The following is a 25,286-nucleotide window of genomic DNA, read 5'->3' on the forward strand; positions in this document are numbered from 1 at the left end:
TTAAGTTATATTCATTGTTTGAAAATTGTCAAAGCAAATGTCAGCAAGTTCTCCGTCCACCCTGTTAGACTGGAATTTAGCTAGTAATTTTAACACTTGTAACTCAGTTGCATTAATATCACCTAGGGCAGAGCTCAGCAAACTGCGGCTCTGGAGCCACATGTGGCTCTTTCCTCCCTCTGCTGTGGCTCCATCACCGATTGGCGCCACAATTTTGAGAGGAGTTTCCGGTGGGGAGGGGGGGGAAGAGAAGCACAGTGTGCCAGGAGAACACTCTATGGCAAGGGAAGGGTTTTCTGGTTGTCTCCACAATTGATAGGGCTTTCGGTTATGACATGTAGAGGAAAAAGTACACCGCGCTAGGAGGACACTTTATGTTGGGGGAACTGAACTTCCGGTCAGCTCCAGAATTGAACAAGGGCTTCCGGTTAGGAACTTTGTGGCTCCTGGTGTTTTCTTTTCTGTAGGAAATGGGTCCAAATGGCTCTTTGAGTGTTTAAAACAGGCTTTGGACCTGTTTTTGCCCTCCCCAAGCTCCGGAGGCTTTCCTGAAGCCTCAGGAGGGTGAAAAACAGGCCAACCAGAAGTTCGTTTCTGAACTTCCAGTTGGCCCTTTAGGCCTGTTTTTCACCCTCACCTCACCAGGCTCTGGAGGCTTTCCTGAAGCCTCAAGAGGGCAAAAATAGCCTACCCTAGCCCTCCAGAAGGCCTAAAATTAGGTGGGCAATGCAAACATGGGTGCCCGAGCCGATGGCTCATGTGCCGGCAAATATGGCTCCGTGTGCCACCTGTGGCACTCGTGCCATAGGTTCGCCATCTCGGATCTAGGAATTCTATTTCGACCTCCCAGATTCATCAAGAGCCTTGGGATTTTTTGGTGGTTTCCTATCCAGGTTGTGCATAGGTTAAATATTATTTAGCAAAACTCAGATAAATTCTGCAGTTTGTTGTGGGCCTCAGTTAGAATAGGTCCAAAAATGAAGTGTTTATTCTTAGCAAGCACAAGCACATGCATAAAATGGGTTTGGTTATAAGGATTGAAGACCATTTATTTATTTATGTAGCATATAACATAACAAACATAGAGTTACAATGTTTATTAACATTTCTCCTAAATTAAAAAACACAGTAATGTTAAAAAGATCTATATTCATCAATGACTAGGCCAATTAACCATTGAAATGCAGCATTGTTTGTCTGAAAAACTAATAATCAGAAACTGGACCAGTATAAGCCATCAGCTTACAGCCAGTCACAAATCTACAATTTGACATGGGACCTTGCAGTCACACTGAGAGGAGGATTCTATACTCCATTTATACAATGAATCCTAGCAGATGCCATGTGAGGTGCGAATCTTATTCATTCATAACCTGATATCTTTTGTGTAGAATCAATATGTCTTTCCGTGTCTGGGTACTCAGCAACTCATTGGGCTTTCCATTGGGAATCAGTGTTAAAGTTGTTAAGCACATGTTGTGCAAGTTCCAGGGGGCTTCCTACATTTGAGCCTTCCTATTGAGAAGTGGGAAAAGTAGGGGAGAGTTGTTTATAATTTATACTTCTCACTAGTGTATCTTTGACATTTTGACATTTGACATTTATTACGATTTATAGGCCGCCCTTCTCCCTGAGGGGACTCAGGGCGGCTTACAATCATGGGAAGGGGGTGCAATAATACAAGACAAACAGTGAGTAAACAAGATAGATAATAAAACACCAACTTGCATTCAACAGTCAAAAAACACTCGGGCGGGTAATTTAAAAACTTATCCCCAGGCCTGCTGGGAGAGCCAGGTCTTAAGGGCCGTGCGGAAGGTCTGGATGGTGGTGAGGGTACAAATCTCAACGGGGAGATCGTTCCACAGGGTCGGAGCTGCAACAGAAAAGGCTCTCCTCCGTGTAGTCGCCAGTCGACATTGACTGGCAGATGGAATCCGGAGGAGGCCCAATCTGTGCGATCTAATCGGTCGAAGGGAGGTAATCGGCAGAAGGCGGTCTCTCAAGTACCCAGAGCCACTACCATGGAGTGCTTTAAAGGTGGTCATCAATACCCTGAAGCGCACCCGGAGATCGACAGGTAGCCAGTGCAGCTCGCGGAGGATGGGTGTAATGTGGGCGAACCGCGGTGCGCCCACTATCACTCGCGCGGCTGCATTCTGGACTAACTGCAGTCGCCGGATGCACTTCAAGGGCAACCCCATGTAGAGCCCATTGCAGTATTCCAGCCTAGAGATCACAAGGGCTCGAGTGACTGTTGTGAGAGCCTCCCGGTTCAGGTAGGGCCGTAACTGGCGGACCAGGCGAACCTGGGCAAATGCCCCCCTGGTCACAGCCGACAACTGATGGTTAAAAGTCAGCTGTGGATCCAGGAGGACTCCTAGATTACGGACCCTATCTGAGGGGTATAAAATTTGACCCCCCAGCCTGAGTGTTGGGATGTCAGCCAAATTGTTGGGAGGGAAACACAACAGCCACTCGGTCTTGTCCGGGTTGAGCACCAGTTTGTTAGCGCTCATCCAGTCCTTAACGGCCTCAAGGCCCCGGCTCATCACGTCCACCGCTTCATTGAGTTGGCACGGGGCGGACAGATACAGTTGAGTATCGTCCGCATATTGATGGTATTTTATCCCGTGCCTCCGGATGATCTCGCCCAGCGGTTTCATGTAAATGTTAAATAGTAGGGGGGATAAGACCGAACCCTGCGGCACCCCATATGTTAGGGGCCTCAGGGACGATCTCTGCCCCCCGACCAACACCGACTGCGACCTGTCCGAGAGGTAGGAGGAGAACCACTGCAAAACAGTGCCTCCCACCCCCACCTCCCGCAGTTGTCGCAGAAGGATACCATGGTTGATGGTATCGAAAGCCGCTGAGAGGTCAAGGAGAACCAGGATGGACGCATGGCCTCCATCTCTGGCCCTCCAGAGATCATCGGTCAATGCGACCAAAGCGGTTTCAGTGCTGTAACCGGGTCTGAAGCCGGACTGGAAGGGGTCAAGATAGCTAGCTTCCTCCAAGGCCCGTTGAAGCTGGAAGGCCACCACCTTCTCGACAACCTTCCCAATAAAGGGGAGGTTGGAGACAGGACGATAGTTGTTTAAAATGGCTGGATCCAAGGATGCTTTCTTCAGGAGGGGTCTCACCACCGCCGTCTTAAGTGCGGCGGGGAAGTGCCCCTCCCGAAGGGAGGCGGTCACGACCGCCTGGATCCAGCCATGTGTCACCTCCCTGCTGTTGGCAACCAGCCAGGAGGGACACGGGTCCAGAATACAGGTGGAGGCACTTACAGCTCGAATGGCCTTGTCCACATCCCCAGAGGCAACATCCTGGAACTCAACCCAGAGATGGTTTGCCAAGTAATCCCCCTGTGTCTCGGCTGGATCTATGGCGGTGGAGTCCAAGTCCGAACGAAACCGAGCAACTTTGTCCGCCAAGAATTGGGCATAGTCCTCAGCCCTACCCTGCAAGGGGTCTCCCGCATCCCTCCTATTAAGGAGGGAGCGGGTGATCCTAAACAGGGCGGCTGGGCGTGACTCGGCGGACGCTACCAAGGCGGAGATATGCGTTCTTTTGGCAACTCTTAGTGCCCGGATGTAATCCTTGGTGCAGGTAGTCAAAAGTGCTCGGTTCTCCTCGGACTTATCGGACCTCCACAGGTGCTCTAGGCGTCTCCTCCGGCGCTTCTTCTCCCGGAGCTCCTCGGTGAACCAAGGAGGTCTCCGGGATCCGCTGACCCGGAGGGGCCGTAGTGCCGCGGTCAAGAGACTCCGCCGCCGCCGAATGCCAGGCGGCAACCAGAGTCTCCGCCGAACTGTGGGCGAGAGTGTCGGGAATTACCCCAAGCTCCTTCTGGAACCTCAAAGGGTCAATAAGTCGCCTGGGGCGGAACCACCTGGTCGGTTCCTCCTCCCTACGGTGGGGGTTTGGCCTCCGGAAGTCAAGCCTCAGTAGGCAGTGGTCTGACCATGACAGGGGTATGATCTCATTACCCCTCAGACCAAGATCACGCATCCACTGCTCCGAGAGGAATACGAGGTCGAGCATGTGACCCGCTGTATGAGTTGGGCCCCGAATTACCTGGGTCAGGCCCATGGCTGTCATGGAAGCCATGAACTCCTGCGCCCCATCAGAGCGTTCACCGAGCGATGGCAAGTTAAAGTCCCCCAGAACTATAAGCCTGGGGAGCTCAACTGCCAGCTCGGCTACCGACTCGAGGAGCGAGGGGAGGGATGCTGCAACGCAGTTGGGAGGCAGGTACATTAGCAGTAAACCCACTTGACCCTTGAGGTCCAACTTTATCTTCTTGGAGCTGGTGGTGCCATGTGGCTCAGAACAGAAAGCCAATAAATAGGAGTGGTTTTAATCGGGGTGGGTTCCGGCAATCACTACTGTCAATTTGCTGATGCGTGTGCTTAATATGTGCTGTGTGCGCATGCACACTGCAATTAAAAGTGTTTTGCATATGCACAGAACTGAAAAACAAGATGGCAGCACCAACGGCACCAACCGGGGAACTGGTATGGGGATGTGGCAGGCCTGGGTCGCTGCCAGTTCCAGTGACCCAGGCTGCCAAACACTACTAGTTTGGTCAAAGTGGTCCGAAGCGGTAGGAACCCACCACTGGTTGTAATACATCCACTTATAATTCTAATGGTGTCATTAAGTCTGGCATCTAGCTTACTATTATGGCAGCTGTTAAGGAGTGCAGAGTAGACCAATCCTAGGGCTGATGTTCTGAGGATGGCAGCTGAAGCTCCCCATTTAGTTCTACTTAATTTCTGAAGACCAAACTATCTGGGACACTAAAAGTATCATGTAAAGTGGTTTTTATGATGATTTTCCCGCTTTTACTATTAATGAGGATAGAATCTTTCAGGATTGTTGCAATTGGGGTGCATATGTAAGGGTTTTATTTATTTATTTTTCCCTTTACAGTGCCTAATGACAAGTTCCTATTGGTCACTTCATGTTTTGAACTAGGGTTTGGGTCTTAGGGTTCCAGGTACCTGAAAAGAATATATTATGACCACCAAGAATTAAAACATAGCTATAAAGTACCGTAATTTTTATTGCTTCCTTATTTCTCTTTATCTGACCTCCTGAAGGGGCATGTCCTATCCAGTCTTCAACTGATATTTCTGTCCTTTGTTGCAAGCTTAACTCTTATTCCTGATAGGTATGATAGAGAAGGGTGGAGTGATGCCAAACACTATTTCTGTCTACACTATGACACTGAAGTTAGGAAAGATCATTGCTTTGAGTTTGATTTTATTACAATGCTGTATTTTAACTGAGCCGTGAGGAAAGACCAGCAAATGAAAATAAATGAAGAAATAAATATGTGCTGTCTAGATATTGTTAAAAAATGATAATTTAAAACAACTTATAGCCCGTCACATTTATATTGATGGGTTTCTTGTGTAACCATTTGAAAAATCAATATATATGGCTCAAGTCTGAAAGGAACTTATCGAGGTGGTAATAAAGCTGAAGAAACCCAAATAAAGAACCTATGAAGTACCCTATTGAAATCCTCCTGCTTCTAAAACAGAGCCATCTGCATTCCTCAACGCCTAGAATACTGCCCCCTCCTCTTGCTGATTTGATATGGATTTCACATAATATGTGTTATGTTTTTTTAAATATTTTGTGCTCTGCTGAGGGTTCCCTTGGGTGCCTTTTAATTATAAACTTTTGCCAGAAAATTTAGAACCGATTAAATGCTTGGTTCATCGAGGAGTTGGCCGCTTGAAGTTCTTTTGTCGAGTCATTTATTCCCTTAATAGGAATTTTCTGATTGGTTGTCATTCTTGTTCACCTACTGGGTGTCACTGCCTCTAAAACACTTGTCATTCTTTAATGGAAACAAAATAGTCATTGCTGTCAGAGCTGCAATGTCATTCCACTACCCCTTGCTGTGTCGGCAATAGTGAAAATGACAGAGCGGCTCTCAGTAGGGGTAATTAAAATGTAAATATTGATATTTTATTATTTGAAATTACTTTCCAGTGCGGCATTTAATATCTCTCCATCTGTGCGGCTCTGTTTAGCGGTCACTTTAGTGCAGCTCTGGGATGCCGAGCGGCGGCTTGATCCCCGTTATGTCAAAATGCTTGTTGCTGCTTAATTTTGATATCTAATTAAGTGGAAAAGTACAGTCCACACTGTAATCCATGGCATCTTAACCAGCTGCTTGGGTATATTTAGAATTAATCTCCACTATGGAATCATCCTAATGTATGCAATTAAGAGTCTGCCAATGGCTAATTAGGTGTATTAGAATCAGGCTGTTGCCCCCCCTCCGCACACACATACACGCACGCACACATGCACATTTTCTTTTCTTGAACTGTTGCAGACTTCAGATACTCTCCTTTCTCAAGTAGCTTAACAAGTCAGACAGGGTTGGTCTCCAACAGGGGATGCCCAGAGCTCAGTATTGAAATTCAAGATGCAGATGCTGAGCGATGAAATTCTACACCACATTTTAAGAGGTTTTTTTTTTTAATGGAACCTAGTCTTCCTGAAGTCACTGAAAAAAGCCTAAGTTTGAAAGATTCTTCTTATTTCTTTCTGTGAAGTTTACCAAACAGCCGTTAGAAAATCTATAATGAGTTTACTGTTTTTAAAAAAATAAGTGGAAGATTAAAAAAAAAGCAAACAAAAAAAAGCTTAATTTAATCCTCCCTTGGGTCAATGGTCAAAAGTAACTCAGTCCATTAAGATTACTTTAACAGTTTAGACATAGCAAATGGAGCTATCTTAGAATCAAGGGGGTGGTAGTGATTTTGATGGTATTTTATATTTACAACACAAATCATATACTGATTATTGGCAAGGTGGCTTCTTAATAGCTCCAGTCCATGAGGTGGTTTAAATTGTGATGTTGAAATTTAGTATATGACAATTGGTTCCATTCTTTACTTCCATCTTTCTATTCTTGGTGAAGGAGTGAAGAGAATGGCGAGAACATTTAGAACAAGTAAGGATGTTTGTCCTAAAATACATGAGGACCTGTTTTGCTCCAATATATATAAATGAGCAGGAAATCCAGCCACAAAAAAATGCTGTCTAGATATTGCGATATATCACTTGGAAACATAAGGCAGATCTTCTACTCATAATCACATGATAATGTTGTGTCACTAAATAATCTATCAATTAATTAGACAATCTCATATCTGTCTCTCAATTCTACTGATGAGATCTGCCACTAGTGGGCCTCTACTAAGCAGACAGCAAATGGAGCATGGAAAGTGAGGTGGAGAGGGCCAGGAGAAAGATCATGCCTGGAAAGAGGCCCATTTGCCCCAAGTTCTGTATGCTCATCAGCCAATCCTAACATTTGCTTTTGTTTCTTGAAAACAAAAAAGATTTTCCTTTGCTTTTTCTTGAGCAAATTAGGTAATATAATTATACTTTTGCTTTACCTGCATGAACATTGTTTTCTACTTTTGTTTTGTTTTTAAAGCTAATTGTTTTAAATAATGGAATTAAAATTAAAACTTAGATCCATTGGGGGGGACCCATTTTCTGAATAGAAGATAGGATAACATGAATCTTCTATGAGCCAATTGCTCATAAAACCACCCTATCTTATTTTACAACAAGCCTTTCCTATGAATTCCTATGAAATTCCTATGAAACTTATGAAGAACGGTTGCAGGGTCTGAGTATCTCTAGTTTAATGAAAAGAAGGACTAGGGGCGATATGATAGCAGTGTTACAATATCTCAGGGGTTGCCACAAAGAAGAGGGAGTCAAACTATTCTCCAAGGCACCTGAGGGTAGAACAAGAAGCAATGGGTGGAAACTAATCAAGGAGAGAAGCAACTTAGAACTGAGGAGAAATTTCCTGACAGTTAGAACAATTAATCAGTGGAACAGCTTGCCTGCAGAAGTTGTGAATGCCCCAACACTGCAAATCTTTAAGAAGATGTTGGATAGCCATTTGTCTGAAACGGTATAGGATTTCCTGCCTAGGCAGGGAGTTGGACTAGAAGGCCTCCAAGATCCCTTCCAACTCTGCTATTGTATTGTATTCCTGACTCAGAGATTAATAAATTCAACTCTATTTTCAGATAATAATTATGTTAAAATGCTGTTCAATTTTTAGTCTTGAGCACTTAGAAAATACTGCAATGAAATTAATTAAATAAAAGCTTTGACTCATACTCCATTCATGGTGACTTATATAGATACCTCAATGCAGACCCCATAGCAAACTTGGTCTCCCTGTTCCAACTTTCAATTGCAGCCCACAGCCACAAGTTTTTCCACCCTCCCAATTCTCCATTGATGTATATATCAGGGTCAACCCTGCCTACTATCTAAATCAGCCAAGCTGGGTAGGAAAATTTCCACTTAGCAGGGCACTGTTAATAAACAGTTCAAATTACAAAAAGACAATGATATTTTAAGAGTTTTTACAATTTTAAGTTTATAGGCATCATTGCAATAGAACAGCAGGGATATTTAGCCTGAAATCTGCATTTCTGAAGAGTGGGGAAAAAGTAATCCCCTCCTTTTCTAAACGGCTTCTTTATAAAAGCAAATAATGCCAATAGTTTTTTTTTTAAATTGCTTTTATGGTATTTGATGATCCAAAGGACTTCAGCAGCTAGACTTAGGCACGAAGCTATCCAACTTTTAATACATCAATATGAACTTCAAGTGCTGCAGATTTGGGACTCCTCCTTGTCCTTTTCTCCCCAACATTCAACTTGTTCTCCAAGTTGTTCTTCTGAAGTTTGTTATGTAAGTCTTAATAGAAGGTGTGTGTCTGTGTGTCCATTGAAATGTATCTACCTGGCATTTAAATTACATTAACACCTTTTTGTACAGTCTGAGTGAGAGATCACACTATCCAAGCGTCTTTCCTGGTCGTAAATGTCTAATTTGCTGTTTTTAAATTGCTGTGAATCTTCCTTCCTTAGTCCTGCTGCATGAATTCTCTGTTGCAGATATTTCTGACAAGTGGAAGTTAGCTTAGTGAGAATCCATTGTTCTTAATGGATTGAGAAGGACATGTGGTGCGAATGCATTTTCATTGCCATACGAGCTCTCTGCTCTTGTTTCAGGGAGATGAAAATCACATGGCGATAAAAGCCCTGGGTTTCTCCCTCTCTTTTGTTGCACTTGCTGTGGGGCTTGTTGGAAAGGTGTTTATGGTCAGGAGTTTTTCTGGTCTCTGTTAGAAACCATTTATATTTTCTATGAACCTACATTTAAAAGAAAGATGAAAGGACATGAAAAGTACAATTTAAATAAAAAAGGGATATAAACCATGTTCTTAGACCATAAAAAATAGACCGTGACACAATTGGACTTTTAAACTCTGTGTGGAATATATTTGGGATAAAGAGCTTTACTGTAACATTTATGTCCTGAATGAAATGATCAAAAACCTCCATGTAATATTAATATTAATAATCCCAAATAATTGCTACCTGTGTCTTTTGTGATAAATAAATGGTTAGGATTCAGTCTCTGAATCTGAGGGTTTAACTATATTTATACAGTAAACAGGAACAGGAAATGACAAAGGTCCTTTAGATTCCACTTAAAACCACAAAATAATTTGGCCCAGCTACTGCTCCATTGCCTGGAATGATGGAGAGATTTAGAAAAAGCTCAGGAGCAAATCTCCCATTTGAAACCATGTGCAATGAATGTTATGATGAACTACAAGTTCTATACTCCCTTGCAAATGGACTCTTATCAGATTCGGTCTTCTAAATAAAGCTTAGTTCAGTTCAAATTAATGTAGAATTGCTATGTTCAAACTATGGCAGGTGTCAGCTGTCTGGCAGATACCAAATAAGACTGAACTTGTTGCTACTTGGAGATCATCAGTAAATACCAGGATGTAAGTTAGACTGAGAAGCTGGGGAGGGGGCTATTTAAGAAGAGGCAATGGCAAACTGCTGTTGTTTTGTTGCTTTAAAAACAATGTGCCAAGAAATCACCAGGAAAAAAACTCCTGTATTTGAGAGAGAGTTTATGTTTTACCTGCTGAGACATTATACTTGGTACATGGTCAGTAGGCAATTGACTCAAGAGTTGATGATTAGGTGTCTTGTATGATTTCAAAACAAGGGACATGGTGGCTCAGTGGCTAAGAAAAGTCAGCAGTTCGGCAGTTTGAATCCCTATCACCGTGTAACAGACTGAGCTCCTTCCCAGTTTCTGCCAACCTAGCAGTTCGAAAACATGTAAAAATGCAAGTAGAAAAAAAATAGGAACCACCTCTGGTGGTAAGGTAACAGCACTCCGTGTGCCTTCGGTGTTTAGTCATGCCGTCCACATGACTATGGAGATGTCTTTGGACAGTGCTGGCTCTTCGGCTTTGAAACTGAGATGAGTCAGGATCGACTAGCTTCCCCTTAAAAGAGCAGTGAAACAGCTGGTCAGTTGTGCAAGAAAGGAGAAAGTAACATTCTATTGCATAAACCTATATTCAGGTGACAGTAACCTTGGTGCAATCAAGGTTTATTTAAATTATTTCCAATCCAAATACTTCTTTTAAAGATTTTTATTTGTTATGATTCCCAATATAGTCAGTTAGATGTTTAGACTGGATATAATATTTTTACTCATCTATGGAGTCCTCTCCAAGGACCTGAGATAGGCTGATGTTTGATGGTATTAAAGGTACTCTTGCAGGATGTAAGCTATTCTGAGTAAAGCTACCTCCTTGCAATTGACTGATGGGATTTTGTCAATGCCAATGACATTCAGATGATGTGCCAGAGGTTTTGGGATTGCAGCTAAAACTTCTGTCATTATTGATATATCTTTGCTTGCTTTCGCCTCAGTTATTCTATTTCTATTTGCATGTATTTATATTTATGTTTTCCAGGTCTTTCTCTTCTATTTTGCTGTTTTCACATACATGGAGACATGTCCAGTGTCCAGACTTCCTACTAACAATTGTTAAGTCTGGGATGTTGTTGTTCTTGCACAGATAGGAAATATTTAGACCAGATTTGGCATTTTTATCCACCTGGTTTATCCTCGGACCTGGGATAGGCAGATCTCGTAGTAAAAGGATGTGCTATTGTTGTTGTTGTTGTTGTTGTTGTTGTTGTATTTGGATTGCTGCAACAACTTGCTCAGACCATTTCTGTGGCATTTTTAAATCTCTCAGAAAATCTGTCTTCCCTGCTCAGTTGAGTTCTGCCACAGCCCACAGTTTTTCAAATGAACTTGGATCAATGCTAGTCACTGCCCTGTCTCATAAGTGTTCTTACCACTCATCCCAAAGGCAAACAGTTTGATCATGATTCTGAACTGATGACACTTTGGTTAATCAATAGATCCAGTAACCAAATACCTATTTTCTTCATCTCCCAAAGCTGTGATTTTCCTATAAATCACAAAGGTCCAGCAAACATCTTTTGCAGCTGTGTTAGTGATCTTGGTTTGTTATGCTCTCAATTTGTTTATAGTTCAGTTTATTTAATCCCTTGGCCATGTTGATGGCTTTGGTTGTGTTTCAACAGTGGTGTCATGCCTCGGAGGTGATATGATTCTTTCCCAGGCAAAGATATGACACAAAGAATATGATCAATATTCTTGTTGGTAAAGTACTTTTCATCATCTTACAGCATTGTCTGACAATTGTAATAATTAGAAGAATTCTGCAATGTGAAGTCTATATACATAAGCCTGCTCTGATGCTTCTAGCAACAAACTGGAAGACTCAGACCTTGAAATTAAGCAGCATAATGGCGATTGGTGGGAGGTTTCCGCTTTGAATGGATTCTTCATGAAAACCTTTGTGGCCAGAGAGATTTTTTTAAAACCTTTGTACAATTCTACCATGTGTTTCCTGAAAGATCAATGTAGAAGACAGAATGTATTTTGTATATCATAGTACTACAACTTTAAAGAGTGGCTTGGTGGCTCAGTGGTTAAGGTGCTGAGTATGTTGGATAAAAGTAAACAGTACAGCCTGCCCAAAAGGGTACTGTGGTCGATGGTATTGAAGGTTGCTGAGAGATCAATAACAGCAAAGATGGTTGCACTACTCATATACTGCCTGACCAAAGATCTTTGACAAGTGTGACCAATGTCATTTCTGTCCCATAACCAGGCCTAAATCCTGACTGGAAAGGGGTCCAGATAATCTGTTTCATCTGAACTCTCTGAAACTGCCAAGCAGCCACCTAAAATGGGAAACGGGAAACTGAACAAAAGTTGTCAGTGCAGGGGGTGGGGGTGGTCAATTGATGGGTTTTTTTTAAAATGGGGCAAAACCAGGGCCTCCTTAAAAGACCAGAGGAATGTCCCCTGTGTGCTTAGGAATTTACCACTGCTTGAACCCAACTGCTAGTTACCATTCTGGAATTTTTCACCAACCAAGCAGGATAAGGATCTAATTGACAGGTGGTTGCACTGAGAGCATCGAGGACCCTGTCCATTTTATCAGGTCCTACAGGATCAAACTGTGCCCAGTTAACTGGGCAAGACCATTCCTTGGACATTCCACATGGACTTGCCCCATGCATGGGTTCCAGCTAGAAACAAACCTGAGTGACTTTGTCTACTAGGTGTTGAGCAGATTCCAGAACTCCTCCATGAACTATTGGAAGAGTCAGAAGCGATGAGTGAAGAGAGGCTGCGTACATGCAATCCTATCCAGAGTCCTGGTCTACAACATTGTAGAATAATACTAGGTGGCTGAACCAAGGATATAAAGGATTAACTCATTGCTACTTTCCATAAAATAAATATGTTTCTATGCATAACACACAGTAGCTAGCTGATGCAGCTCACAAAACATAATCACAGAACTGTTCAGAACAAATCATTTCACAATTATTTCAATGACTGAGTTGGAACAAGTGATAAAATAAATGTTTTCAATTTTAACAGCTTCTTTTGGAACAATCATTGGTGACCCCATTTCAAAGAACTATTTATAAATAACTGAATCTCATATTTCTCTTCTATATCATTTTATCTAAAATATCATTTCTTTTTATAAATGTTATAGTTTGATAGAAACAGGTCAGGAAAGCTCCAAAATGAAACGGAACCTCTAGGCTATATACCCAATGAAGTGAACTACAGCTCACAGAAGCTATGCCATTTAATACAATTTGTTTGTTATAAAGGTGCTTACCAGGTTCCTGATTTTCTACTGCTTAGATACTCTTTGCATTGTTTCCAGGTCAATAGCATATCAAAACAAAACTTCTGGACAGAAATCTAGGATTCTACTTTTTTTAAACAGACTTAGGCAGATTAAATAATATACAACACTGTCTAGATTGCATGATTCTGTTAGCTTTTTCTATTGAAAATTATCTAAGAATGTTTTTAGTCCATTTTTTTATTTAAAGAATTGAAGTAACTTGTTCTATTGTTATTTAAATGATTTCTTTTTTTTAATCCTTTCATTTCCAGTGGGGGGGGGGAAGACAAAATATAACTGGTCAAAGTTATCATTTAAAATACCTAAATGACGTCTAACATTATAATTGACATAGACCTATTCTGTTAGTAGAGAAACATGTGGTGCACACAATACAAATTTGTGCTCGCACAGAGCATTTTCTCTCACGTAAAAAAGCAGGAATCCTGTGCACGCTTTGAGGATTTGGACTGTGACCAATAGGTATTAGATGCTTGTAGTGTATTTTATTTCCAGAATGGAACAAAAGAATTCAAATAAATGGAAAGGATCAGAGACAAAGGCAGAGAATACAGCAACTTGCATTCCTTTCCAATTGTTGATACTATAATATTTTGCCAGTGCTCTTGTAACAGTATAATTGTTTTTTTAAAAAAAACAACGGCATGCTAAGGGTACTGTAGATAAACCACAAATGTGCCTCCAGTGTCTATAAAATCCTAAACAGACTGTGGAAGAGTGTCTTTGGGAATGATAATGATTTAGGCTTGTTATCTTAGGGACGTCTGCTATGCAAGAAGCAAATGAAAAGCAAGTGGACAAAACAGTCTGTTTTGAAAGAATGTGTACTATATAGGCACACAAATGCACTGCAAATGAAGAATTAATTTCACTAGACAGAATATTGTGGAGGGTTTATGTGGGAGAATCACCAAGGGCTTTGTTGCCAACTATATTTTATTTTCTTATAGTGCTTTATGAATATAGGGGAATGAAGACAGGATGAAAGAATCAGGCAAGTTGCTAACTTGCCTCCCTCCCGTCCATGAATACTTTGTGATAACGGAGAGTCATTAGGTTCTAATTACCAACAAAGTGGAAGATTCTTTTTTGTTGAAAACTTTCTCTTTATAGCAACAGTGCAACCTACTGAGGAAGAGAGGTAGATGGGGGAGGTGAGAGATAGCCCACAAATCATTGCCCTTGTTTTATGGCTATTTACAAGAAACCGCATAGAATGGTAGTGGTTTGCATTCAGCATCGTTAAAGTGAAAGAAAATGCCTTGTAGGGGTTAACTTCTTATGCCTGCACTGCAGCCTATTTCTGTCAACACTGGACTTGGGAAACAAACATTTATGCTTTGTGAAATGGAAGTGTATTTTTGAAGACTAGCCGTCAGATATTTTTTGCCCTTCACACTTTCAAATGCTTAGCCTTTTTTCTAAGTTGACTGCAAAGAGCATCAGTTTGCCAGACTAAAAGAGGGATGGTGGGGGATTTGGTGTGGGGGGGAGGAAGGGGCAGAAAGTAAGCGAGAAAAAGAATGGGTAAAGGGCTGGGTTGTCTTGACAAGTGCCCATGGCATCACCATCAAATCTATGAGTTTCAAGTAGAAGATGGCAGGAGGGGTTGGCACAGCACATGCTTCCTTCCAGCCTATGACCTCTGGCTACCTGATTCTTGAGAAGCTTTTCAATCCTTCCAAATGATGTTATTCCAAACTGTCATCTGGTTTACTCGGAGCACACTGTCTCGCAAATAAACATGCTATTTAACTGCAGGTCAAGGTACAGAGCCATTCTGCTAGCAAAATGCCTGAGATACATTAAATGGCACTGACATGAAGAGAGAGATGAAGAGGGATCAAAGTTGTCAGCAGCATGCATGGAATTGGTCTGCACTAGGGGGGGGAAATGCACCATCGTGTAATGAAATGTATTTTTTTTAAGCCATAATATAGTTGAACATTTTAAATTATGACTTGTCAAATGCTAGGGAGTAAGGGAGCGGGTGTGACAAAATTCAAAGTTTAAGGCAACGCTAGCCCAGTACTGTCTTCTAGATATGGGAAGAGCTCAGAGCTGTGTGGCTGGAAATAGTTAAATGGTTAATGGGAAATGACTTCATATAGAGTTTGGAGATTTTATATACGGTTTTAAAAGATCACTTTTTATGAAAATATGGATGTCTATTTTTTCCCTTATTGTACAGTGGTTTATTACAATGGCTGGTATTTTTTCCACAGAATATTTAAATGAACATTCACATTGGTTTATTCTGCAGGCCCTTTTACTTTGAGTAACGGTATTTTATTTACCAAGTTGTTGTGGTTCTTGTTTGCTTTTCTAAACAACCCAAACACATTTTAAGTTTCATTTTATTAATTAAAACTCAGATATAAAGTCAAGCTTTAACAGCTCTGGTATTTTTAAAAATCTCCCGTCTATCACCACCACCATCAAGAATAAAGGTTTACATTGGATGCCTACTAATAAAATAAGATTTTACTAAACATAAAAAGAACATGGCATAAAAATTTCCACAATTCTATCTCCTGCATTTTATTTCCTTTTATGAAAAAGGAAGAAACTGGACATGTGTGCACACCTGTGTATTTTCCAGTGACATAAACAAAATGTTTCATTCACAATTAGGGGCAACATATTTCCTGCAGGAGGAAAAAGCAGTCCTAGGGAATTGTGTAGAAATATGAAAAACTGAAGAAATGAGAAGCCATTTGCACATTTTTTTAAGTTCTGACCAAATATCCCTTTATAAAAAAACAGAGTTTGCATTGGAGGGTTCTTTTTAATGTTTTAATGCCTGTTAGCTTCTTTAATTGCTAGCAAAGCCCACTGTAATTTAAATTAAAAAAAGAAAAAGTAAAATGCACAAATTAGCATATAAATAAAAAGCAGGGAAGTGGAGAAGCTTTGGGAGGAATAGAAAGGAAAATGATTGAAATTGAAACCTCTTTAGAGGTTTTATTGCTTTTTTATTTATTTATTTGCTTAATTAAATGCCCCTGAAGTGTGTGAAACATGGTTATAGTTAAAAAGCACTGTTACTTTGTAAATCGTAGGGACAAAGGGCTCTCCTGACTTTAAAGTTTCCATGCACGTAAATGTCAATAGAGTGCCTTCTCCATCATCAGCACTAAATTCACATTGATGCCTCTTTTCTTCTCTGTATTGATCCTTCCATGAGAACGTAGATTTGTATCTGTTAATTAATGCGTCCTGAAACAGCGTTTGTATTAATCAGGCAGATAAGAAAAATTGGATGCCTGCACCCTCATGACAACCGTAAAAGTGCTGGCCCTGATAAAAATCATGGACGGACCTCAATAAAAAAGTTCCTCCTTCCACTCAATAAACTAATCATCCCTGCTTTTAATTATTCGGCAGAAAGATGTGTGGAGATTGGAGAATGTGTAAATCTATTTACTAACAGCAGTGTCTGGGAGGGAGAATGGGCCTGTCACACAGGACACTGCTGCAGGCAACGTTCTCTGTCCATCTGCTTCTTGAGAGAGAGAGAGGGAGAGAGAGAGGCTGTAGCTAATTGCAAATAGGCCTTCCATTTTAAGACCCTTTCAAATTATTATTTCTGTTTCATTTCCTTCCATTTCCCATAAGAAGCGTGGGGCTAGCCCCTTGTCATTTTCCAAAGAGATTGGCTTTGATGTGGTTGATCTTCTTTTGGGGACATGACACACGTCCTCTTATAAATAAAGAACAGAATACAGTATGGAAAATGTAAATAGGAATTAAGAAATAATGAAAAGGAATGGAGGCGGTGTCTCGATAAAGTCCATCCCTTTTAAAGCATGTCTCCTGGCCTGGAGAGAGACTCTTGATTTCTTTTAATCAGAATGCATTGTGTTCCAACTTGTGCAGCAGGCTGAATCTAAATTGATGTTTAATTCTTGTGGCTCACGTTTTCACCACGGTGTTTTGGCAAAATTCTGTGTGTTTTAAGATAAATGAGCAGCAACAACCAAGGCCTATTCTTTCTCTAGGATCCCCGTCAATGCACTTGTGAGCAGCTCCATAAGTCGCACACAGAGAGCTTTAGACATGTCTTAAGTCCCGCCCCACCCCCTTAAGAAAAGCTTGACTAATCCCTTTTGATGATTTTATTAACTCCTGGGTGGTTGCAGGTGCCAACTGGCAAAGTACAATATTTCATGGATAGGCCAGGAAATCTCTCCTTCACTGGGACCTCCTGTGATAGGAGCTTTGTCAAGCAGAGATAATAAATTAACAGCTACTGTAAATAGGTGCCTGAAAAGGTATGGCTATAAAGAGGTTTGCCCTTAGTGATCCTATTAAAAAGGAAAGGAGAGATAGTGAAACAAAAGCAAAACCTAAATTCATTAAGAAGCGTTATTATATATTTTTTTCTCTTTCTCTTTCTCTCTCAAAGTGATGGTGTGATTACTATTCACTTGGCACTTTAATGTGCCATTCTGTTATTTGAGCAGTGTGGTGGAGGCAGAAGCTATTATAGAAGTAATTAGCGTCTTTTCTGGAAAGGGTAGGTCTTACTGAGGTTGAAGTTCAAAAAGCACTTTGCTTGGTTGTTGTGATCATCACTTAATTCTATTAAGGTATCAAATTACCTCTCCTTTAAAATGATTTTTCCCCATTTTTGTTTAAAAATGCACTCTGCCTTCAAAGGAGACCTTGAAATTTTTAAAATATGGTATGAAGGCAATGCAGAAGTAACTGAATTCAGTGATGCTTACTCTGTGGTAAGTAACAGTATAAATAAGATTTCAGGCACTGTCATTCCTTTTATTCTTTCTCTTTCAGCCATGACAATTATTGTTTCTAGATTTGATATAGGCCATATTAGATGCTACTGAATCTGGGTAACAAGTCTCGACCGTTTATTTGAAGAAATGCATTCTTAAATACTGAATAAAATGCAATAGGCTTCTCTGCCTAAAATTACAATAAGCCAGAGATATACTGAATTGTTTTTATCTGAAGTGCTTTTGTTTTAACTATTTTAGGTCTGCTGACATGAGACATCTGAGAGGGTAGAATCTGTAAATACACATTGCTGACTTACATAATAAAAACAAGCACAAGGGTAAAGTTATAATGCAGAATTATGAGGGCCCAGTACAATTTTAATTATGTTTCTGTGTACTTTCCTCCCGGTTTAGGATTTTCCACTTTATCGCTTGCTGACCAGATGAGCCTTCTGCAGAGTGCTTGGATGGAGATTTTAATTCTGGGCGTAGTGTACCGATCACTTTCCTTTGAGGATGAGCTTGTCTATGCTGAAGACTATATTATGGATGAAGACCAGTCTAAATTAGCAGGCCTTCTTGACCTCAACAATGCCATCCTGCAACTGGTAAAAAAATACAAGAGCATGAAGCTGGAGAAAGAAGAGTTTGTCACCCTCAAAGCTATCGCGCTTGCTAATTCAGGTTGGCAGATTGGCATGATGGCTCATGTCATTTTCCCCCTTCCTCTAATACCTTCTGCATGACAGTTTCTAAATATGACTGTCTAAGAATAAGAAATTCTTAATCATACTACTGCAGAATAGTGCTGAATGACTAGAAACAAGGTAGTTCAAATTAAGGGAAGATCTATGATTATAAATATTTGTTTATGCTGAGTTTCCAATTTGGTTAAAAGATGCTGTAAAATTCAGGCAGTATTAACAGCAAAGATGCTTTTCAATAAACATAAATGTCATTCTGCTTAAATCCATTTCATAATCCAGATAAGTCTAATCAGTCTGCTAAAACCCACTAGAATGGAAGGGCCCATGACTAAATGCAATATATGATCTACTTCAATCTAGCTACTAAACACTGTGAACTCAATACCGAAGGTGAACTCTGGTTTTATTAGAGAAGGGAGCAAGTCATGTTTTAACCTTGTTGAAACGGTACAAATTTGATTGTTTTATGCTAGATGGTTAAATGCCTAATGTAATTTGTGCAGACGGAGGCTAAGAATTCAAGAAAGGGTTCTTCTCTGTATTGCAACTTAAAAGTGCTGAAGCAGTGAGCCAGTGTTTGATAAGTGAAAAATCGTTTGTTCTTTGTTGTTTTTTCCTTTGTGCCTCTCTAACACTTTATTGTGGTCTTAAGTCCCTCTTAGCATTTGCATAAAGTTCATGATAGATCCCTCTTTAATGACGTGCCGATCATTAGATACCTGTGTGTCGATAACATGCTCTGATGCTATGTACCATTGACAGTCACACCGTGCCCCTCCATCTGCTTTTGTTTTGACCCTATCTTTGAACTTTATCTTGGTTGCTGGCCAGTAGTTTTCCCTTTAATTACAAGAAGGAAACTGTCAATAAAATCTGTTAAATGGGATGCAATGAGTGGCTTGAATGGGCGGATGGCTATTTGTTCAAATTCTGCAGCTTTCAAGGTATTGACAGTTTGTTTTCTGGGGCCATATGTGACGATCAATCTCAGGCTGGGCTCAGCCGCGCTGAAAAATGAAAAACCAGATTGCTTTTGCTTACTTGTGGATGACGACTTGTGATTTGGTGCGGTCCTAGTGAGATGAGGCCTTCTGCCCAAATTGTCCCCACGAGAGCCAGGATGCGTGACTGTTTTTAGAAATAATTTTTTAATTGATTTTGTAATTAACAGTTCATCTACAATATTGACACATGAATCTTCAGATTGATAGGAGGAAAATTGTTTTCAACAATGAAGTTGTACTTTCCGATTTGTCTTCATAATGTGATCTAGCATTTTGCATTTTAATTAGAGTTTTAATTGAAAAACAAATAAAAATGAAGAATAAAAAATATCCATAAGAAATATAAATGCCTTAATCAATAGTGTAAGCAGCTGTTGTCATAATGCACATTCTAGTGGTCATCTCAGATTCTCATTTTATTGGGATAAGCTTTCCCCAAATTAAAGTTATAAAACATTATGAGATGTTTATATAATTGTCATAATTCATTATGTTTACTGATAAAATAAATCAGAAACCATGCACAGTTTGTATAAAAAGACACATTTTAAAAGCATTTTGAATGACAGCAAACCTTCGCATATTTGGAAATGACTGAGACAGTATTTTACTTTGACCTGCAGAGATTTAAAATGACATTCACTGAAATCATCAGCTTAGCATAAACATCTGGCTTGATTCAATAATAATTAATGCTCTTTTGTGCTCTAAATCAGTGAACTGTTTTAACAGTAACCTTCCTGCCTCCCCTTCCTCTCTATTGTACCCATGCGTAAACAGATAAAACAAGTTAAAACAACAAAACAAAACTGGTGACAAAACATCACCAGTATTATAGTCCCAATTCATAGGGACTTGAAATAAAAAGACTTAAAAGAGAACCAAGAGATGTCTGAAAAGCCAAAATGTAGCTGTGATTTGGAATATAAAGAGATCCAGATGTTATTCTAATGGTTTCATTTATCCTGAACCCAATTTTTCATTTCTTGACTTGAGCGTAAACCTAGGGTCTAGTTGCAGGGAACAGAATATTGAAAGTCCTGGATTGGAGGCAAAAAACAAAATCTTGCTGCTTTTTTATGTGTCCTCCAAAAATAGAACTCCTCTTATATTTCTGAGACTTAGGAATAAACATTTTACCTCATAGCATCTCCAATTAATCTTATTTTGATAAAAGGAAAGATATTAGCAAAAACCATCACCTGATACTCTTAATATATCATTGGTAATAATCATAATTGATGGTTTTGTATAACCGAAAACAACTTGGTGTGTTCTTTGGTTCATATGTCGGGTTTCTAATTAGGTACTTAAAATGCTAAGTGGAAAAAGAAGTTCCAATGCATCAGTGAGTGCTCTGGTTGCTCACAGCAAGAGAGGGGGGGAGAGAAAACTCACCTCTGAATATTTTCTAAAGCATGTATGTAGCAATTACTTCAAGCAGGTGAACTCTGCTGTGTAATAAAAGGTGTTCTCTCTGTCGCAGTGCTTTTACTAAGTGTTCCCATGTATTGATTGGGAAATGCCAAATGGAAGACTGTAGGTTCACAGGTTTGTTTGCTTTTAATTATTTCATCAAGAAACAGACATTTGTACTTTTAGGCTAGAGGCTTTTTAAAAGACTTTGTGTCCCAATCAGCTGAACTGCCACGGAATTTCTAACTCTTTCTACTCACCTAATCTGTAGTATATTTCCCTACTGACTGAACCCTTTAAAATGCTGTTCCTTACTGGAACACTAAAAAGGAGAAGCTTTGGATTTTTATGAAAGCAATATCTTGGAATGCTATAGATTTACCTGGAGCAAGGAGGTGGAAAAATAATGTAAAGACTCAATATTTGGAGAAGAGGGGATATGGAGATAGGAGTGAGCAGTTATAATACAGGCAAACATTGAAGGGGCTAACTAGTGGCACTGGACTAAAAAAATCTAAGCCAGCGATGCCCAATCTTTCCGATTTGGCAGACCTGCGGGAGTGGGGGAAGGGACAGTTTTATGCCAGTGGCAAGCACGTGCATGCCTGCCACTCGCACAAATGGAGATTCATGCGCATGTTTCATCAGCCTGTTTCCAAACTGGCAGCAGCATGGTATGGGGCAATGGACTGGGAATTGGGGACCCCTGATCTAAGCAAGCTACCTCTCTCTTAATTTAGGTTGCTTAGATTCAAGCTCTGGGAAAGTGCTTTTTTCCCCCTCCTTGTGTTACTACAAGCATATACACACTGGAGACTTTTTAACAATCATTTGCATTAGTTTTACCCATCTATAACAAGTAGCAGATTTTGTTTATGACTCTTATGTGAGTAAACTATTCAATGACCACTTTAGAGCATTCCTTATATGTAGCAGACACTTTTTTCTTCAGCCACTTTGTTGAAACTCTACTTCCTTCAGCCGTCTGAGGCAAAGTTCAAAGGATAGTTTTGATGGACCATTGTGAGGTCTATTAACAATAGTGACCAATATAATAGATTGTATACTGCTCTTGTAAATCCATCATTGCTTGTCTTTGGTTGGGGACAGACCAATGCTGAACTGCAGCTATAACAACCCTAACATTTCCTAATCACCAAGCTCATGTCTAAACTTCATGTCTAAACTCTTGGATCTTTGATTTAGGATGATTATTCACAGTCTGATACTGTTTCATAATTTATTTGCCCTGTTTTTATTTATAGTATTTTCACTGTCTCCAGTTCTTGCCTGTGCTTTTTAGTTTTTACACTGAACTACTACTGTGACTGTGATGTGACCATGATCTTTTGCTTGTCCTTGCTTCTGTGTTTGCTTGTATGGTGTCATTAGAATAGAACAGGATAGATCATTCCAACCAGAATAGGCAGCCAAGGAAAGGCAGCCTGTCAAATATACTGAACTTTCTGTGATCCTTGAGATGCAGCCTGTTCACACATCTGTACATATACACTATTTTCTAATGCAAATAATTGTTTGGGTAATCAGTTGTGATTTAATCTCAAATGCCTCTGAAAGCAACTCTTAATCCCAACTTAATCTGAGATTAAGGAAGCTTGGATCTGGCTCTATTGAACAATTTATATCTGAATTTTAGTCTCTTTATTTGAAAAGATTTTAGGCAGTAGGAATACCAATTACATAGAATCTTGAATTGGGCACCAAATTTTAGTCAGATTACTTATTATAAATTTCAGATAGAAGCAGCATTGGTCTCCAAATTGGATAACTTTTTTGGGGTGGGGGGGACCTGGTTGTGGGAAATTCATCACTCCAAGTCCTATTAGCTCTCAGTAATATCAACCATGGCATCCCTCAGGACTACCTCTGGGATGGGAGGTTCCTTTATTTTTTGAGCAGGTGATTTTACTTGGTAATCAGAAGAAAACATTCAGGTCATTGGCAACTCCATCTATAGCAATAGCAATAGCACTCAGATTTATATACCACTTTATATTGCTTTATGATCCTCTCAAGCAGATTACAGAGTCAGCATGTTGCCCCCAACAATCTGGGTCCTCATTTTACTCACCTTGGAAGGATGGAAATCTGAGTCAACCTTGAAGTCTGAGTCAATCCAATCTATGTGGTGTCACAAAATACAATCTATCCCCGCCCACACTTCCATATCCTTTAGCATCTAAACCATTGGGAGAGATCATGAAGCCACTCAGAGAGAACATCCAACAGTTCATGAAAAGTTACCATGTCCATTTGTACCGAGGTGGCACAATGGTTAGAGTGCAGTACTGCAGGCCACTTCAGCTGACTGTTAGCTTCAGTTCAGTAGTTCAAATCTCACTGGCTCAAGGTTGACTCAGCCTTCCATCCTTCCGAGGTGGGTGAAGTGAGGACCCAGACTGTGGGGGTGATATGCTGACTCTGTGAACTGCTTAGAGGGGGCTGAAAGCCCTATGAAGCGGTATATAAGTCTAACTGCTATTGCTATTACTTGTAAATGTACTGAAGATGCTGCAGTTACTCTTAACTGGTGTTTGGCGATTATATGAGATTGGTTGCCAAATACATAGGGTTTTTTGGGAGGGCAAAGGTGGGTTGCTCCAAGTTCAGTCTGGATTGGGTGAACTGGTAGTAGCGGTGGCAGGAGGCTCCACCCACCTAGATGCTTCTGCGTATGCGCAGAAGTGTCCAGCTTGAGCACGCACATGAGCGAACTGGTAGGGAAAAAAATTAGAAACCCACCACTGGGTGGGGGTTGAAAACATGTGATTGTTAACACCTACAGTATATTATCTCTAATGAGGTTAAACTTTCCACGTGGGTACTTGAGAGACTGCCTGCTGCCAATTACCTCCAACAGACTGATTAGATCCCACAGATTAGGCCTCCTCCGAATTCCATCCACTGGCCAATGCCGACTGGCGACCACCTGGAGGAGGGCCTTCTCTGTGGGTGCTCCGGCCCTCTGGAACGAGCTCCCCGTGGAGGTTCGGACCCTCACCACCCTCCAGGCTTTCCACAAAGCCCTTAAAACCTGGCTGTTCTGACAGGCCTGGGGCTGATGAGTTCCTGTCCCCGCTCAAATGGTGTGGCTGTTGAGTGTTTTTAAATTGTGGTATTGTTTTGTCCATATCTTTTTTTTCATTTGTATCCCTCCCCCCCCCCCCCCGACTTGGGTTGTGAGCCGCCCTGAGTCCCTTCTGGGAATAGGGCGGCATAGAAATATAATAAATTCAATTCAATTCAAATTCAAGGAACAGGCCCATAGCCTGGGATTTTACCAGGATACATGGTTTCTCCTGGTATTATAAGAGCCTTTGCCCTATAATACAATTTGTGGCCATTTTTGATGCAAAAGGCCATGGCAGTAATTTAGGTCCTTATTAGCTCTAAATTGGGTTATTTCAATGTATTCTACTTACTGCTGAATTTAAAGATGACTCAATAACTTAAGTTATTGCAGAATGTGTCAGCTTGCTTGTTTTCTGATACCTGACAGCCATTTTAGAAGGATTTACAACAGTACTTCAGTCTTTCCACTACTTACTGGGCCCAATTCAAAGTGGTGGTAATAAAGTGGACTGGTAAAGCTGTAAATGCCCTGGACATGTTGCTGATTGTCTTCTCCATAGAATCTTCATTTCTATACATTCAGTTTAGGACAGTGTTTCTCAACCTTGGCAACTTGAAGATGTCCGGACTCCAACTCCCAGAATTCCCCAGCCAGCGAATGCTGGCTGGGGAATTCTGGAGTTGAAGTCCGGGCATCTACAAGTTGCCAAGGTTGAGAAACACTGGTTTAGGAATATATTCTCTGGATTCTCATCCCATGGAATGGCTTAAGGCTTAAATATTTGGGACACCTCTAGTAGTGAATATGGCAGATCTGTGTGAAATGTGACAAGGTGTTTCATAAAACCCTTACATTTCTAAGGCACTCTAAAGGCTGAAGTGGGCTGGAAGATGATGCCAAATAGATCCTACAAATGGACAGACTACTTTAACCACCACACCACAGTGGCTATTTTTGAAGTTTTCTTATCATAACACACAGCCAGTAAAATAAACTACTTGGAAAAAATGCCTTATCGCATTTGATGTCTCTTGTAAAATCAGATGATCCCAGCAATATATTTTTCAGAGTAGCCAGTTGTTGTTTCTCGGTCATATCCAAAAACTGATATTCAGTAACAACTTGATATACTGTAAAGATTCAGTATGGTTATCATGA

The 25,286-nt window shown here is 40.6% G+C and overlaps 1 protein-coding gene across 1 annotated transcript in view; it reads left to right on the top strand.

The window, feature by feature from the left end:
* ESRRG (estrogen related receptor gamma) overlaps nt 1-25,286 on the top strand; it is a 196,468-nt gene that overhangs the window by 165,937 nt on the left and 5,245 nt on the right. The window contains 1 exon segment of the mRNA XM_032215993.1: nt 18,322-18,591. Coding sequence (XP_032071884.1) covers nt 18,322-18,591 — 270 coding nt within the window.

Source organism: Thamnophis elegans, chromosome 4 (genome assembly GCF_009769535.1).
Source record: "Thamnophis elegans isolate rThaEle1 chromosome 4, rThaEle1.pri, whole genome shotgun sequence".
NCBI lineage: Eukaryota > Metazoa > Chordata > Lepidosauria > Squamata > Colubridae > Thamnophis > Thamnophis elegans.